The sequence below is a fragment of the Accipiter gentilis genome, chromosome 19 (assembly GCF_929443795.1).
Source record: "Accipiter gentilis chromosome 19, bAccGen1.1, whole genome shotgun sequence".
In the NCBI taxonomy this organism is placed as follows: Eukaryota; Metazoa; Chordata; class Aves; order Accipitriformes; family Accipitridae; genus Astur; species Astur gentilis.
Genome location: NC_064898.1, coordinates 25,364,997 through 25,382,827, shown reverse-complemented (window position 1 = coordinate 25,382,827; position 17,831 = coordinate 25,364,997). Strand labels below are relative to the sequence as shown.

The 17,831-nt window shown below is 42.7% G+C and overlaps 1 protein-coding gene and 1 long non-coding RNA gene across 14 annotated transcripts in view; both read left to right on the top strand.

Moving 5' to 3' along the window:
• Positions 1-62: 62 nt before the first annotated feature.
• Positions 63-2,441, top strand: LOC126048276 (uncharacterized). The gene is made up of 2 exons (XR_007508829.1): positions 63-355; positions 449-2,441. It is a non-coding gene; the product is annotated as an uncharacterized LOC126048276 (long non-coding RNA).
• A 6,937-nt stretch (positions 2,442-9,378) lies between these two features.
• The window catches only part of EMSY (EMSY transcriptional repressor, BRCA2 interacting), a 39,521-nt gene continuing 31,068 nt past the window's right edge, over positions 9,379-17,831 (top strand). For 6 of the 13 annotated variants that reach the window (XM_049823054.1, XM_049823053.1, XM_049823049.1 and 3 more), the window contains exons 1-5: positions 9,379-9,533; positions 10,760-10,868; positions 14,381-14,480; positions 15,125-15,199; positions 17,466-17,641. In XM_049823054.1, the coding sequence (XP_049679011.1) occupies positions 10,799-10,868; positions 14,381-14,480; positions 15,125-15,199; positions 17,466-17,641 (421 nt within the window). In that variant the 5' untranslated portion in view covers positions 9,379-9,533; positions 10,760-10,798. Of the gene's footprint in view, positions 9,534-10,183; positions 10,874-14,380; positions 14,481-15,124; positions 15,200-17,465; positions 17,642-17,831 lie in introns of those variants that run through there. The other 7 variants (XM_049823056.1, XM_049823051.1, XM_049823055.1 and 4 more) reach the window with 4 other exon arrangements.

The following is a 17,831-nucleotide window of genomic DNA, read 5'->3' as shown; positions in this document are numbered from 1 at the left end:
AGGAGGAGGAGGACGGGGGGAGGAAGGGAGGGGGGTAAGGGGGAGGGGGGGGGGGGGAAGCGGCTCTACACTGCTGTGAGCGGCCGGGAGGATTCACCGCCACCCTCCGCCGGGACAAGAGCCGCCTCCGTCCCACAATGCACCGCGACCGGCCACTCGGCGGGAGAGTGCCCATGCGCCGCGGCGGCGGGACCCGGATGAGCGGCCCCGCCCAGCCCAGGGCGCGCCTGCGCAGAGGGGAGAGGCCGACGGCGGCGCCGCGCATGCGTAGTGGCGCCGGGGCTGCGCGGGGCCGGCCTGTCTTCCGGCGTGTCGCGGCGGGTGGAAGAGGACCTGTATGTGCGGGGTATATGCAGTATGTTGAGCTTAAAAACGAACTGAGGGTGGAGGACGAGGTCATTGTCTTTCTTTTCCTCTTGTCTAGTCTCTTCTGTTTTGTTTTTTTTAGGACGATGTCGTCGCTCTGCAGCTCGGATGGGTAATGAGAGAAACCAGGAGCGTTTTCAGCAGTAATCAAACAGGGAGCATGCCTAGTCAGGGCTGTCACAGGTAAAAATGAAGCAAGGCTTAGGAAAAAGAAACAGAAAACTGGATATTGGGAAGAAGGAGACTCATTCACCAGATGTGGCCTGCTAGCAGTTTGGGGAAGTGGATACTGTAGCTGTGAAATGTATAAACGCTGATGGCAAAAGTTAATTGTTTCAGCTGTAATAGTGCTATGGTGTAAGAATTCAGCTGCGGTACATGTTTTATATACCTTTAAAATCTTACTAAAGGAATCCCGACATAGAGGTTGGTTGGGCTCTAGGAAGCATAATCCAAATATATGAAATAGCCAATGTACATCTCTTTTCGAAAAAGTGCATAAAGGAAAAAATGAAATTTCTGTTGGCTGACTTCAAAACTTGTAAGCTTTTTTTGTTTGAGTGGGACAAAAGCCATCTTTTCCGTGAGGAAGCCTCGTCATCAAGTGCCCTTCAAGCTAGGAGTCTCAAAGCATATTTCATTGGACTAATTTTAGTAACATCAATTTATTTGGTGTTAATTCTTTGCCAGAATTCTAACTTGGGCATGTAGCTGAGTTCATTCCTTTTAAGTAGTTTAGAGTAGTCACTTAAGCCAATGCTAAAGATAACTTTATCTGCACCTGACTGCTTTCACTTTACTGGGCAATTGCCAGCGTTTGTGTACAGTGAACTGTATAAGGGAGTTAATCAGTTAAGTAACCTTTTTTTAAATACACTCATTCACCTTGAGGTTAGATTTCAGGTGACTGCCATCTGATTTGCTGTGCAGATTGCGTAAGTGTTCATGCTGACACAAGGGAACGCAAGAAGAGCAGGGTCATTTTCAGTTGCAGTAATAGTTTAGGAGCATGACTGCATAATGTTAGTGTGAATTTTAAAACACTCAAAACCTGTTTCCTTAGGAAAAATATACTTAGTCACCTTGAAATAATAAGAAAATTTTGAGCATCTTCTGCCCAAGGTTGAAGGGCCTTTTCTCCCCCAAATGGATTCACCAAACAAAAGTGCATGCTTGCTGAAACTCCTTCTTAGGGTTCCGAACAAGCAAAACCAGAATGTTATAATGGCACTATTAAAAAGAAATTAACCATGGCACATATTTCTGAACCGTTGCTTCTGACCAAAGCTGCTGTTGATACTGCATCATTTGAATCACTATACAAGCACGTTACGGCTGTTATCTCCTAAATGTGTATATATGAGCTTTCCTAATAAAATGAATGCAATGACTTGTACATAAAGTTAACTTACTGAAGTCTGCTGGATGATGTTTTTTATGGGCAGACTAATTAATGATTCCTATATAATGGAAAGAAAACTTAATTATTTTCAAAAACCAACAATATTACTCAAAAGCCATTATTTTTAAAGGAAATTAGTATTACTGCTTAGTTGGAAATGCTAAAAATTAGCTTCTGTTGTAGAATACAGAAACCACTGACACCCTTTTTTTCCCTGCAGAGCAGCCTTTGAAGTGTGCATATGTAATATGTACGCTGGTGATTTTGTGTCTTAAGTAATCCTCCAGGTTATGCAAGTATTGTTCACAGTATATTTCCAAGTGTGTCTGTCGATTGACATTGAATGGGGATTAAATACTGTTAGTAGTAGTGTTGTACATACAATCTGTATTCTCTGGATAAATTAGTAAAGGAATTTTGTGTGTTTGTGTGGGTTTTTTAATTGTTTTTTTCCCCCACTGTGTCTTTTAAGGTCAGATGTATCTTAATTCCAAGATTCTCTATCGCTTAATTATGGTTGTAAAATAACCTCTTTAACATACTTCTGGAAAAGAACTGCATGTCTCTTTCTCAGGGTGAAAGTCAGTATGCCTTTATTTTCTGATTGTACTGTTTGAGCACGACTGTGTACTCCTGCAGGTTTCCTGCCATTAAAAGTTTGTTTGCAAGAGAAGATTTGAAGTCTGAAATGCTTTCATGACTTTTACTACTGTTACATTCTCTTGCAAGTTTTACAGCTGCATTGTTGTTGGGATAACCTGTCTGTAAGAACTGAAAGGACATCGGGTTAATTCCATAGAGGTATTTTTGTGTATCTGTATCCATGCTCCCTTTGAGATGTGCTGAAATTCACAATGACAGGATGAAAAACAAGTTGCTTATGTGCAGGGTTTCCCTACAGTTCTGGGGAATGGAAAGGCAAAGGTGGGGAATAACTTAAGTCTTGCACACTGTATGAGAGAGGACCTCTGAGACTGTGCGAGTGCATGCCGAGTATGCAATATTAGTGACCAATGTGCAACTTAACTCCAACCCTAAATTGGAGTAATGCAGCATCCTGGCTCCTGCCTCAAGGTTAGTTTTTTGCAAATGAAAGTTAGGAATGTCTGTGATGATAGTCAAGGGTTATCAGAACCAATTCCCATTGCATTTTCCCTATTTTACTGGGATCTTTTTTGCTTTTTTTTTTTATGATTCTGATTGAAAGAATGCTGATTATCACAAGTTTTGTATGAAGTCTTCAGTAGGAGGAAATCCAGAGGGCTGTTGGCTTTGCCACACTGTACTTCTACACGAGGGTGGTGTTTGTGTCAGGGTCTGCCCAAATGACGTGGTTTTGTGGACAGGCATAGCGTTCCAAATGACCTGTACTAAGCAATTTACTCACAGCTGTCTGTATTCTGGCCTGCAGCTACTTCCTTCCCTGCCTAGGAAAGCAGCCTTCTAAATTACAAGCAACTGCTCTGAGTCCGGTCCTGGCTTCCACCAGAGCTGCTGCAGTTTCTGAAGCGTTCAGCCAGCCCAAGCAGATGATTACAGCCTACCGTGCTGCTCTGCGGGCAGCACACGCTAACGGAAAGTCAGACATATATATCACCATGAAGGAGTTAAAGCGAGGGAAACTGAGTCATCTTTTATTTTCTGTTCGCTTGTCCCAACCCAGGAGTGACAGGTTGTCTTTATTTCTCTGCGCAAGCCTTGCTAACTGCCAGCGTTAACACCAACCTCTTAAAAAGCACGTGAACTTTTCCCAAAGTTTCAGTGAAGGCTGCGAAGTGACAAAAATGTTACTCCTTCTGGTTTGCAAACTGAGTGCCGGCTTGCTTTCCTTTTCCATTGCTGTTTTCACCCTGCAACAATACTGTATGTTTGAGTAAACTTTCATTTGCTAGGTGTTCTGGGATCGATACCATTTCCTGAATTCAGAGCACAGCAAATGAATGGGATCCTTCAAAAATAGTTGGGGATAAAGAGTTTATAAATTACCATATTGCTAGGGAAAAAAAAGGCTGTTGATGTCTAGATAAGCAAATGCCTAGTTTCATTGGCTATTAGGTAATTATGATTGTTAACTGTTTATCCTGTTGTCTGTGGAGCTGCCTTTGTTGTCCGGACTCTGTAGAGTGATCGAACACATCCTTCACAGTTGATAAGTTCACTTGCTTCCCCAGCATTTATGTAGCCCATCCAGCCTTGTAAAAATATTTAGTCAAAATAAGGAGCGAGTAATTCACTGATGAGTTTGTCTTGAACTTCAAAGCAGTACATGGTGTGTTCATGGGCTAAAAGTGTTAACTCGAGGGAGAGCATGCAATCTCCCCTAAAAATGCAACACAAATCAGGTCCTAGTGTGGCTGAATACTGCGAAATGCTAATCTGGGTGGGATGTGTTCCCCTGAATTGCAGAAGTATGCTAGAGTTACCAATGGTTTGTAATACATGTATGTGACCATAGATAAGGACCGAAGTTGCACCATGGAGCAATAACTTTAATACTTTGCCTTATTCCCACGCTTTCTATTCTGAGATGCGCCTTTGCTTTCTTCCCAGCAAGTTTATATGTTCTTCACCAATACAGCACACTACAAAGAGGCTGGAGGTTTGCATCTGCCTCCCTAGATTGCAGAGTGTACTGACTTTAATTCGCCTTTTAATATGCTGCAAAATGACATAATGAAGGGTGGGTTGTTTTTTTTTTTTCATTATCTGAGGTTATATAATCAGTTTTTGCCTCAGTGTAGCAAAGTGTTTAAATAGGTGCTCAACTCGATGCACAGTGGTGTTTTGATGGATTTAAGCCTTGCTCAATTTTGGTACTTTCAGCACTGAAGCTCTTACTATTTGTAAAATAAATACATATGTAGAATAAGTATGTATTACTTATAATAGGGGGGGGAAAAATCTCTATTAACTGGCAACACAAAGCTATCTTCAGTGAAAGTAGTTGAAATATCTTTGTGGATTTAAATACAAATAGTCCTGGGTGACAATCCCTGCATCTGATAAGGCTGTATATAAAAGGCTTCTCTGGCAAGCTGCCAGTGCCTAAATGTTGCTGAGGCTTCTGCTCTTATCTTAGCCAGGAGAAAAAATGTGATGGGAAAGTGTTTGAGAAGGAAGAGAGAGAGTTTAGGAGTGGTCTGAGGGTGATAGAATAAAATTTAAATAGCAATGCTTGTGTCAGGAAAGCATATCAAGCCACTGAATCATCTTTTAAGAGAAGTGGAAACTCCATTGGTTAGGCCATTTGACTAAAAAAAAAAAAAAATCAGGAAATAATTTAACTTTTGTCAGAATCTGGGGTATTTCTCTCTTATGCAAGACACAGGGGATACTTAAAACGGTTTTTAAATTTCCTAAAAAGCTAAATTACCTACAACATTGCGTTCATCTTAGTGTAAAAGCGTAGCGAGTTTCTTACTTCTTTTCTCAATTGCTGGCAGGCTGATACAAATAATATTTTTTTTCCTTGATTTTCCAATTTTACTTTTGAAATTACCAACCTAAGACTCTTGGAAGCTCAAAACTTAACTGTTGACAGCAGACAAGAAGCAGCTGCAGTAGCTGTGTTTCTCATATAGTACCAAGCTGATGTGCCTCTCTTCTACCCGGGAAAGGCTGCTCTGAAGAAAAAGGATATTTTGGAGTCTCTATCAATCAGGTTGTAGCGATGCAAGTGGAGCTGCAGTTAATAATCTAGCGAGAACCACTGCTTGTTTCCTACGAGCCCCCAAAGAGCTGGGAAGCGCAGCTTTGTCCTGGTGACCTGGGCTGCATACAAATCACCTCCACGTGAAAATCACTGCTCTTCCCTTGGGCTATCTCACTGCTGATGCTTCCAAGCTCCAGCTCATTGTCTTCTCCCTTTCATTGTCTTAGGGGATAGAAGGAAGTGTGGTGAGACATAGATTATTCTTTAAGTGCCCAGAAAGTTTAATTAATCAGTCCAGTGCCTGTAATTGATGAGAATCGTATTATTTAAGCGGATGGGGATCGGAGGATGTCAGGTCGTAGAGAACTTAATATAAAGTAGGAGTGCTTGATGGTCACTATATTTCTTGCCCTTACTGGAAGGAGGAAGAAATTTTGCTCAAACGCATATAATTGAGCAAATTCTTAAAAAGAATATGCGGCAGTATGCTGTTATAAGTAATAATGTGTGGCTTTTGTATATCACCGTCTGTCATTAATTTTTAAATTGCTTTATAAAAGTGGGAAACGGAGGCACAAGAGAGGTGATACCGCTTGCGCAGGGTTGCTCACTAGGTCACCATCAGATGAAGGATAGTGCAGGTCTTGTTTCATCTCCGCTGGCTGTAACAGGAAAGCTAACGGTGAGCTGCTGTTAACACATGTAGAGCTAAGGTATCGGCCTAATATGACCAAGCTACAAAAATTCAGTGATTTACTGCTTGAAGCTGTTACAATTAGTTGAGTTCTTAGCTTGCCTCAACTGCAAAATAAAATGGATTATTACAGGCTACTTCTACCTTGTGGTTTTTTACACTGTTGAGCCTTGCCTCCTTAGGAAACAATGAAACGTTGGTGCTGTCAACAAGTTTCTCTGTTGTTTTACTTTCTGAACAGTCAAAAAGTGCTCTGTAACTTTGGGCCTCCTTAGCTGATGACTCAGTCAGAGACCAAGGATGTAGGTAATGAGAACTAAGAAAGTGATTAACATCTGGCAGGCAACTAGGGCTAGAAAAAACGCTGGCATTTTCACAATGAATCCATTTATTTTAAATGAATTTACTGAGAAAAGCTCGCCTGCAGGACATTTAGCCACATTTCTGTATTAATGAAGTAAGCCTAAACCATGTTGTCTTTATCTTCATTTTTTTTAGTATATAACTGGAACACTCTAGACATTTTGTTCACCAGACATAAAGAAATGCTGTCAAGTCTCAACCTCCTTTGGGTAACCTCTCTAGCTTAGGCTAGAAGGCTGCGTGCAGTCATTCTGAGTCCAGATAACCTTAATTTAGTCTTACGGAAAGATCCATTCTGCTCCTGGGACCGCTTAGGGCTCTACAGCAGGTGAGTGATTTTTGTGTGATGGGGGACTTGACTCAAGAAGACCCTGCCGACCAGAGCCTGCTGGGCTCTGGGATAGCTCTGGTGCATCTGACCTTGTCTCAGGTTGCTTATGCTTTTCATGACCCGTTATTTATGTGTTTGGGTTTGTTTGGGTTTTTTTTCCTTTGTCCGTGGTATCTCAGCCCTCCCAGTTTTATGGGTAATGGAGAATTGATCGTAGGTTAGTCTGAAGTAAACGGCAATGTTGCTGCTGTAACTACAAGCAGAATTTGGCCTTCGGACTTTCTGGACCTCTTTCGCATATTTCCAAGTCTGGGTCTTTGTCCTTAATAAAAATAAGTATTCTTGGAAATCATTTTATGACATCTGTGGAGACACAGTAATCACAGCTTCAGACACTTCATACATAACTGGCTCATTTTTTACATCTCTTTTCTGTTCTGTGTGCCGAAGGAAGTGAAGCGTGCAGCGTTTTCTTGAGTACATACATATGTACGTACGTGAGTGTCAGTGTGTGTCTGTCCCCCTTGCCCATAATAACTTTCGGTCCTCCTGGCTAGTTTCATCCACCTTTGAAAAAAAAATTAAAGATCTAAAAAAAAATACCAAATTGATCTAATTAGGTTTAATGAATATAGCTGCTGAGCAGGGCTGAGAAAACATATTTGTGCTTTCTCTGAGCTGCATTGTTAGCAGAGATTTCACTGGAGAGCGTGTATGAGGACAGAGTGCATTAATAAACACACAAACTCGAAGCAAATAGTCAGCTAAGATTCACAACTTAGTAATTTTGTGTAAAAAAAAAAAAAGAGATTTTGGTAGTTTTCTTCCTCATAGAATGATTTATTCTGTTAAACACCTTGGATGCAATAAAAACGATACTCTGCTAGAGCATCACAGTTACGACCGATGAAAAAACCTCAAAAAAAGTTATTTTATTCTAGTAAGAGGCAAGGCTGTCCTGCCTGTTCCTATTGACCAGAGTGATCCAACTAAAAGACACGTTTCCAGATGAGTTTGCAGTGGAGTCTCTGTCCTGCAAAGGAAAACTTCAACTCCTGGCACTAACGTGGTCTGCATTTTCCTCGGTTTTGTGCAAAGCTTAGGACATTTATTCTTATTAGCTAATATTACGCAAAGATGATGCTACTTGCCTTCAGCTGGTTCTTGTTTAGGAAGGCACGAAAAAAAGAAGGAAAATCGTTCTAGCTCTCATGTACTGCTCAGCATAATTGTTTTCAAGTACTTGAGATTTATGCCGCTGTGAAGAACAATAGGAAATCACAAGTGAGAAAATGTTCATCAATGATCACCGGGAGGAAAAATTTTTATCTCTACTTGGGTGGAAATAACAGCACTTGCAGATCTGGAAATAGGTGTTGCGGTTCAACGCACACCATCCGTCCGCCTTGTCTTCACCTCGGCAAACTTCCAGCTGCTTCTGAAAAGCAAACTATAAAAATACGATTTTCTGGGGGAGAGCGGAATAAGGAGGAGCCCTTCCCTCCTCTTCATCAAACTGTCTGTCCCCAGGGTGCCAGTCTGCTTTGCAAAATCAGAAAGCGTGCAAGATGAAGCGTGGAAAACAAGTGCCTGCGGCAAAAATGAAGCGCTGCGAGATGGAGAGCCGGGAGCAAAGCTCATCCTGAAGGGGCTTTGGTGCGATTCGCCAGCGGTCGCCTTGCAGACAGTTTTACCGATCGGATTTGTTTTATTTTTTTTCCCTATTTTCTCGCTGCAACACGCAGCCACAATCGTACACATCGCTTTTAAGCTCCAGCTGCGCCCCAGAGATGCTTTCTTTTCTACTTCTAATCCAACCTAAGGACTTCTAAAGAGATACAATTTACCTCTTTGCTTGGAAGTCTGCAGGGGGGGGGTGAAAAAAAGTTATAATCGCCGTTACGTACGAAATAGCTGCCCAGGCCCAAGCTGCCGAAATCGGCGCTGGCGGCTTGCGGGAGGAGGTGGTTGCTCTGCTCGGCGGCGAATTAACGGCGGGGAGCCAAAACCACCCCGAAGTGGGTTCGCGACCGTGTTTTTAGGGCGTGGATTTTATGATCTTATTGTTTGCACAGAAGCGTGGTTGACTCCGGCCTTACGCCGCCCCGCGCGTAACCGGCGCCGCTTTTAAGTCAGAAAGCTGGAAACGGCCAAATGACGTCAAGGCCTGATGTCAACCCTGCCAGATTTCTTCCCAGAAGCCGCGGCCGGCCGTTAATGCCTAAAGTTGAGGGGAACGTGGGATGCGCCCCGGCCCAGGCGGAAAGAACGCGCGAGGGGCTTTTGTCCCTTCTCGCCGCCCGTACCCGGGCCCGCCGGGCCATGGCGGGACGGCCGGCGCCGCTTCCCACCGCGTCGACGAAAGCCGAGAGGACTACAACTCCCAGGTGCGCCCTGCGCCGCCGCGCATGCGCGACGCGACATCTCCCCCTCCCACCCATTCCCGCGCCATCTTGGCAGCCGCTTCTTCCATCTCCTCACTCTCAGAGGGTAGTGGGCTGGGGACTACAACTCCCGGCGTGCTCCGCGGCGCCCGCGCATGGGCACTGTGTCCCGCCGCCATCTTGGCCCGGGGAAACGCTGCTGCCGCCGCCGCCGCCGCCACCGCCGCCACTAAACAAACCCGAGAGCGGCGGCACCGGAGGGCGGGTGGAGGGGGGTGTGTGGGGAAAGGAGGGGCTCTGCCGCCGAGGAGCCTTTCGATGTGCCAGGCACGGCCGGGCAGGTGGGTCCCGTTCAGCCGGCAGCGTTCCCCCCCGCGTCTCCCCGCTTTAGCCCGGGGCGCTCTCCCCTCAGGGAGAGGGGCAGTTCCCCTTCCCCGGACGGCGGGGACCCGCCGCCCGCCTCACGGGCCCGGGCCCTCGGGCAGCGCTCCGGTCACCGCCTAGCAGGCCGCCGAGCGCTGCTCCTCCGCCCGGCGTGAGGAAACAGCGGCAGCCGCCCGCTCCTTCCTTCCCTCCCCGCCGACGGGGACCCCGGGGGCGGCCGCCCCCGAGCCCGGCGGGGAACCAAACACCGCCAGAAGCTGCCGCCGCTTCCCCCCCCCCTCCCTGAGGCGAGGACCCCGGGAAGGTCGGACGGAGAGTCCCCGGGTGGCGGCTGCCTCCGGGCGCCCTTGTAGGAGATCCTCCCTCCATTCCCTTCCCTTTCCTTCCCTCCGGCCCCGCGCTGGAAGGTGAGACGGCGCCGGGGCTTTTGTTCCCGGTGCCCCCCCCCCCCCAAAAAAAAAAAAACACACGTTCCCTGCCCGGGCAACGCGGCGCGGCCGCGGGCTGGCCCAAGCCGGCTCGCCCCGGTCACCTCCTCTTCCCCCCCCTCCCCCCCATTTTTTCCCTTCCCCCCCCCCTTCCTTTATTATCCTCGTTGCAACGGAGAGATGAGCCCTCCTTCTCCGCCCGCCACCCCCGGCATCTCGCCGCGATGCGATCGGGCGAGGGGGTGTTCCCGTGTTTGGGTGTTTTTGGGGTTTTTTTGTGTGTGTTTTTTTTGGGGGGTGGGGTGGTGTTGGTACGTGGAAAGCAAATTTTCAGGGTGTTTGTGCCGTTCTGTCATATAATAGGCTGGTGCTAAATGCATTCCCCGGGGGGAAGGGGGAGCGTGCGGTTAGCTGGAAGAGTTCTTATAATAGGTGCCCTGTGCATAAAGAGAGGGAGGAGACTTGAACATCAATTCGGAGAGCGTTTCAGCATGAAAAAGGGCTTGAGAAGGAGACGGGAAACTCGGTAAAAAGGCTTGGGTGATGGATCTGAGCAAGAGAGTATAGGAAGTCCGTGCCCTTGTGAAACTGCTGAATTCCTGCATGGCAAAGCATGCCATTACAAAGGTTGGAGCGGGGATGGGAGCGACTGTGTCGGTGGAGTTGTGAGCAGGCTGAGGAGAGTTTACGTTAATCGGTTTGGGAAATCAATAAATGATGGACTTGCACTTACTGCATTTATATTCCTTTTTCAGCGAGGCTGAGCTCTGTGGGAGCGCAGACGCAAGGGAAAGATGCCTGTGGTGTGGCCAACTCTTCTGGACCTCAGCAGAGATGAATGCAAGAGGATCCTTCGCAAACTGGGTACAGTAAGATACAATTTGTGGGTCTGTATGTTTGCCCTTTTAAGATTTGCCTGCCTGCTGCTTCCATGAAATACTTTCATATGTCTACAGGCAACTTACAAGTCATTTCCTGCATTTTGCATGTGTCATTGGTTTGACAGCCCTGGCTTAAAATGATGTTTGGCAGATGCTCTCTGCCTGAGCAAAATGAATAGAGCAGAATTGTTTTGGTTTGGTCGAATCTCTCATGGATGTCCTAGACCATCTCTGCCTCGATGTTGCAGTGTTGCATTGCTGTTCTTTTTACGACTATTAACATGCAATGGGATGCTCTGTGAGAGAAGGGTCGTCATTTGTTTTCCAATTCTGTATTAGACAGCTTTTTGTACCAAAAAAAACCAGTCATGGAGCCCTGATTTAATTGGCACTCTGGGACTGGGTTCAAGTAGTAAAGGTACTATCGTAAAGACCTGAAACAGGAGAAAAAAATAATTGTGATGGTTTGTGGTTTGCAGTTACACAGATTATCAAGGAAGTGTGAAAACAGTGTTCTCGCTTAACTGTCATAACAACAGCAGCAGCATTGTTTCAAATGTAGTTCAATATATGAGACCCCTGTCCAGTAGTTATATATTGGGAGATTTTTTTGTGCTCTGTCCTTGTAAATAGATGTGTACAAGGAGACATGCTTTTGTATTTTGGAAGGTAATAAAAATATTTGCTCTTTCCTCAGGCATCCACTTTTGGCTACCACAGGAGAGAGAATCCTTTGTTAGACCATTGATCTGATCTTGCACAGTAATTTTGAGTTCTTAGAGCTGAATTTCTTTAGTTAAGAGTTTTTTTGCCAGTTAAATGATGCGTAATAGTAGAAGGGAAGAAGAAACCCTTAGCTTTCTTTTCAGACTGTCTTCTGAGGAGCATAATCCAGGAGATGATGTCAGGAAGAGAGTTCCTCAAACTTCCTGTGACCATCAAGTCACAGCTTTTCTTGTTCTCATTTTACTTGAATGTTAAAAGATGATGTGCTGTACTTAACTTTGTCAAGGTTCTCATACGTTATGCAGCCATCCACTTTATTTTCTGACAGTTTATTTTCCCTCGCTTTGTCCGTTTTATTTCATTTCTTGGGAATCTGGGATTTGCATTCTGTTGAAGCAGACAGTGACACAGATGTTGCACACAACATTGCAACTAAGCCGTACGTCCATTAAGGTGGCAGCCCCAGGTCTTAAGCAAGGCTCAAGAAGTATGAAAACTAGGAGAAAGTGCAGGATGCCAGAAGATTTGGACCGGATCTGTGCTGCTAAATTTTGTTAACGTAGCTCTGCTGGCTAGGAGTGTGGAAAAAAAACTTCCACTCCAGCTGGTGGCGATGTGCTGGCAGAACCTTGCTGGTGCAGCTGAGCCAAACAGAACTGCAGCTACACCTCCTTCAATGACATAACCTAGGCTGACAGGAAAAAAAAAAAAAAATTTAAAAAAATAAATCTTTTTTTGCTGGCATGAGCTGTGTCCCCACAAGGGGGCCCTGCCAGCGTAACAGAGGATCAGAGCCTGTAGCAGCCTTCTTTCTTCTAGGGTAGAGAAGCTCTCAGTTTAAATAGATACACCACAAGACTGGAGTCTGAAGGAGCACTGGCAGTGGGAGCGAATAACTGCAATATTCATCTGCTTTATGGAGTCCCACTTTTCCAGCTCTCAGCCCAACATCTTACTTGGTTGACCGTTCAGGAGTAGCAGGGTACTCTGTCACGAGTGAAATGCAGTGGTGTAGGTGAGGCTGAAGTGCATCCTGAGGTGTGCAATACTTAGGGTTGTTCTGCGGTGTTCGTGCTTTATAACTGCATAAGGGGATGGTGGTAGCACCTTGCACTTGAAATAATGATATTTATTTGTGAAACCTGTTTTGGCCGTTTGATGTGTTTTGTGTTGGAAAGAGTGCGCACCAGTTAGTGATTGCTACATAGACGTAAGGGTGAAGAAGCTAGTTACAGCTGTTCTGTAATCTTTACTAGCTTCCAAAAGGCCAGAATGTGCATTTTTAAAACCCTAGTGTAGAGGATCTCTATTAAAAATGCGGAAAAAAAATATCTGTACTTGCTAAATAATTATATGGTTGTATCTGAAGAATTACTTTATGTTGTTAACAGAGGAAAATAATTAGTATCTTAAATATTGTAACATGGTTGTCTAAATAAATGTTGATATTAGTAATAACCATTGCATTAATTAGCTAATGTTTTATAACTGAAGCTGTAAATGCTTCTGTAGGTCACTCAGCATCCCTGTGCAGGCTGCATAGTTAACCAAAGCGACTCTGCTTTGGGTTTTGTCTGCTTAATCAGGACAGGAGAGCAGAACTTCTTTTCAGCCAATTCCTTGATTTGATTTGTAAATTAGCTCTTTGGAATCCTAAACTGAAAGCTTTTCAGAATAGCATCAGCCTTTCTTTTGCAGCAAACTTCAGAGGTGTTATGTTTTGGCCTGCCCCTTTTATTCTTGCTTTTAGTTAACTGGGATCTGTTGTGGGCTTGGTTTGGGTTGGCTGCTGACATGGGGGTGCTGAATGAAAGGCACCTATGTAAGTATCGAAAGAATTTGTATTTCTGGTTTAAAGCAGGAGTTTCAGTAACATTTCCTTAAATTCTGCTAAGCTTAGAATAGCAAGTCATTCTTTGGCAAATTAGCAGACTCCATTATTTGCATTAGGTATATTTTCACCCTGCTTAGTAGGACAAAATTCAGAAGTTTCAGTAGCCTTTAACTAGTAGGGTTTTTTTTGTGTTGTTGTTTGGTTTTTTTTCATAAAACACCGATGGCATGACATTTACATAGGTCACCTGGAATTATAAATCTGCGTTAAATCAGAGTTGTATTTTTGTGAGTTAATTTTCGTGATATGTCTACAGTTAAGAATAGCTGGATTGTTTCTTTTGTGTTGAGCAGGTTTAACTCAGTGTGTTGCATTCTTTTCAGATTCAAGCAGTTGTACTGATCAAGTAAATGGGCATAAAAGATTATGATGATCATATTTAACAAACTAGAGCTGATGTTCTCCATGCTAATTAAGGAAAGGAATTACGGAAAAATCAGTTGCACTTTTGATAGTGTGTTTCTTTTTCAAACCAAGCTTTTCCATGGAACTTTCAGTAATGATACATGTTAAAGATTTTCTCCTGCTTCTAGAGAGTTCTGAGGTACTCTTCAAATTTGGGGGCTGTTTCTTCAAGCATTCTGGCTGAACAGTCAGTTCAGAGAGAGCTTGAAATATTTGGTTGGGTTTATAAACTAGATAATCCTCTGTGATGATACAATTGTTTCATAGAAAAGCTGTACGCTGCAGAGTAATTGACTGAGAGAGTTCTAAATCATCAGTCTCTTTCGAAAAGCACTAAATAATTGAAAGACATGTTCCTCAATGATTTTGAAAATTAATAGAATATTGTCAGTAATACTGAAAATAAATTGTTTTTTCTTTTCCTTCACTGTGAGCATTAAATAGAAATACTATTTGCTCTAATTCTTCAGAACTGGAAGCATATGCAGGTGTCATCAGTGCCTTACGTGCACAGGGAGACCTTACGAAAGAGAAGAAGGATCTTCTTGGAGAACTCTCTAAAGTGCTTAGGTAACTCAGACCTTTTTAAAATAAGAACCGATGACCTGTTTTCTTTTAAGGTACTATGTGTTTTTTCTATCACGAGTATCACAAAGCAAATCTTAATTTAGAGAAGTAATTCTCCGTCTTGTGGAGGTTTAATTCCTGTTCTGCTTTGAGTTTTTAATAAGGAAAACAACTGTGCTTCTGTGGCTGAAGCCTTACTGTTTTGGTGGTGTTTTGTGGGATACTGAATGTTAAAAGGATTACAGCTAGCTCATGAGTGTGCGCTAGCTTGGAGTTCCATCAAGGTAGGACTTCAAGGTCTTTGGGCCCAAGTTACATCCAGAAAGAACACTGCATGTTCTGTGCAAATTTTTCTACCATATGCTTTAAATTTATTGCTCTCACTGGGAGGCTGCATTCTAGCTGTTTTGCAGGGGTATCCTATGAACAGTAATGTTCTTTTTATTCTTCGGTAATATTTTTGAACAATAATACATTCATTCTTTCTCACTGTGATAGCAAAAGTTAAGTGACAATCTCTTAAATGTAAATGCCTGCTCCCTTTCATCTCTTCAGTAGATTATTCATAAGTTTAATTTTAGCTGGAAGTTTTAGATAAATGTTCATGTCTCCCTCTGACTAAAATGTATTGCTGTTTTTTTTAATAGTATTTCAACAGAGCGACATCGTGCTGAAGTTCGGAGAGCAGTAAATGATGAACGACTAACGACTATTGCACACAAGTAAGTTACAGGTCGTTTTCTATGTGATTTCCAAGGGTACCCTTTGGAAAATCCATTATGCCTTAACTGAATGATAGAACTTTGAAGATTGATGGTGGTTTAAAGAACAGTAGTTAAAACAGTGTATGGATGAAGGAATTACTGTGTCAGATTTACATCAGAGAGCTAGAAATGGTTATTTAGTCCTGTTGCATTTTGTATCTGAAGGCATCCTATTCGCTGTACAAGTACAATATATAATAAACAGTCTTTCATCATGAAGAGCTGTCTGTAAGACAGACCAGAAGAAACAAAGTGGAGAAAATGGAGAAATCCATAAGTAGGATGAACATGTTTGCTTTATTATTTTTTATTTTACCTTTAATTTTATTTAAATCTATTTGGAAAGGTTGTATTAAGAGGGACTTAACTACATAGAAAGACAAAGGGAGGGAAAGAGAGGTGGCAGACATTAGTGGAAAACAGTGTATCAGCACAGAGGGGGGGAAAAATGGTCAGGGTAAAAAAAAAAAAACTGCAGCAAGCTAACTGATGACATCAGTGTCCACTGTTCTCTGCTTGATGCAGCTGCTGTGCTGGCATCAACTGGGCTGGTTCCTCCTTGCATTTGCTTTCTCAAGCTCCACATGATTTTGAGAGGTGGAGGAGAGGAGCAAGAGGGCAAGTGCTTACGTATCTTTGATAGTTACTTAACAGTCTTACGATTAAGAACTGTCTTTAAACAGAGCTGGATTGTAAGTGGCTGTATTTTTTTTTTCTGTGTTACAACCACTGATTTTTAAGTTTGACTATTGTAGCTGAGGTGTTACGGGGAGGAAAAAAAGGAAATCGTACAAATAGCAGACCACTCGGAGCTAGTAATTGTCTGATCCAAGACTCACCAAAATCAGCATACTGTTTTAGTGCTGCAGAAGGGCATTTAACATTTTAGTGTTTTAATGTTCAAGTTTAAAGAGTTAGAAATACGCTGTTTACCAAAGAAAAACCACCAACTTCCATACACGCCTTAAAAGAAAGGAGGGGGGAAATAATGAAAAATAATTTAACATTTAATTGTCAAATCAGGATTCTTTTCTTGAATCAAGTTTCCTTTTTTAAGTAGTAGTTCTGGTTTTAGCATTTTACAGAACAACCATAAAGTTTGTCCTGAAGCGTTGAACTTCAGCTCGATGAGATATTATAATCCAGACAAGGTGCAATTGTGAAGTGCTGCATCTCTTTATTTTTTCTGTGGTAATTCTTTGTGAGTGATGGTTGGTAATACAGTATTTGACTTAAATAATTCTCTTAACTCTTTAAGAAAACCAACTTTGCTAGCTTTGCTATATGCAACATTTGTAGTCTTGTTTTTTATTTTAAAAATGTTTTTGCCTCAGCTGATGTAGCTCTGCTTATATTATATGAATATGTATGAAGAATGCTGAAGCGTATCAGGATTTAACAACAGAGCAGATCCTCTGTATTTTACAAACTAATTTGTGGTAGCTTTTACTGCAACTTGCTTGCAATAGTTCACGTGAAGTTGTTTTTCAGAATATATTAATACATTAAATAGGTTGATTTGCTTAAGAACATAACAGGTTTGAAAAATAATTTGCCATTTTGGTTTTGCTGATTTGACAAATGACTCATGTAAAACAATCAAACAGAAACACTTCTCCATCTAGATAAGCACAGCATTTTTTGGAAACATTCCAGTTTGTGTGTAAGTACTAAAGTTAAGAGAAAATTAGAGCAGCAGGCTGTTTTCTGTTGAGGAAGATGCTCAGGGTCTATTTAAATCATTTCAAGTTCTGTTACCTTGTTTGGGACTACTTTAATAAGTCTGAGAAGCACTTCTGTTCAGGTAAAACAAGATTTGCGTTGGTAGCTGAGGGTTTTTCCCTGTAACGTAATCAATTTCAGTAGTCTTGGGTAGGTACTTCTGTCATCCGGAAGTAGAGAGTGTACCAATTCTACCTGAATAGTAGCTAATCTAATATGGGAGTTTTGAGTATGACATCCACACACCTCTGGCCCTTTAAGGGCTCCGTAAAACAAAATGGTAAAAGAAGCAGCAGCTTTTAAATTTTCTATGGGAGGATTTCTACATCAGGTGGGAAAAATGGAAGGGCTTTCATGAAATGAAGAAAGTTGAACATCATTGCTCTAATATGACTTTAGAAACTGCCTCTTAGACTTTCACTGTTGAAAAAAAGACACTTAATGAGTACTGAGTATTTTGGAAACTCAGTAGAATACTTACAGAATGTGCATTTCTGTTTAGTATGTCTGGACCAAATAGCTCTTCCGAATGGTCTATAGAAGGTCGTCGACTGGTGCCACTGATGCCACGACTTGTTCCACAAACAGCTTTTACTGTTACCGCTAATGCTGTTGCCAATGCAGCTGTTCAGCACAACGCATCTCTTCCAGTTCCTGCAGAAACTGGAAACAAAGAAGGTGAGAGAAAGCCAGGATTCTTCTGCAATCTGTGGGAATATAAAAATAATGTCATAGTATAAATTATTATCTTAGATGTCAAGTGTTAGATACTTAGAAAAAAAAAACAACAAACTGAATCTTTCTTACTGAACAGTATTCATAGAAACATTTTTTAATTTTTTTTTTAAAGATGCCTTTGCAGTATCCA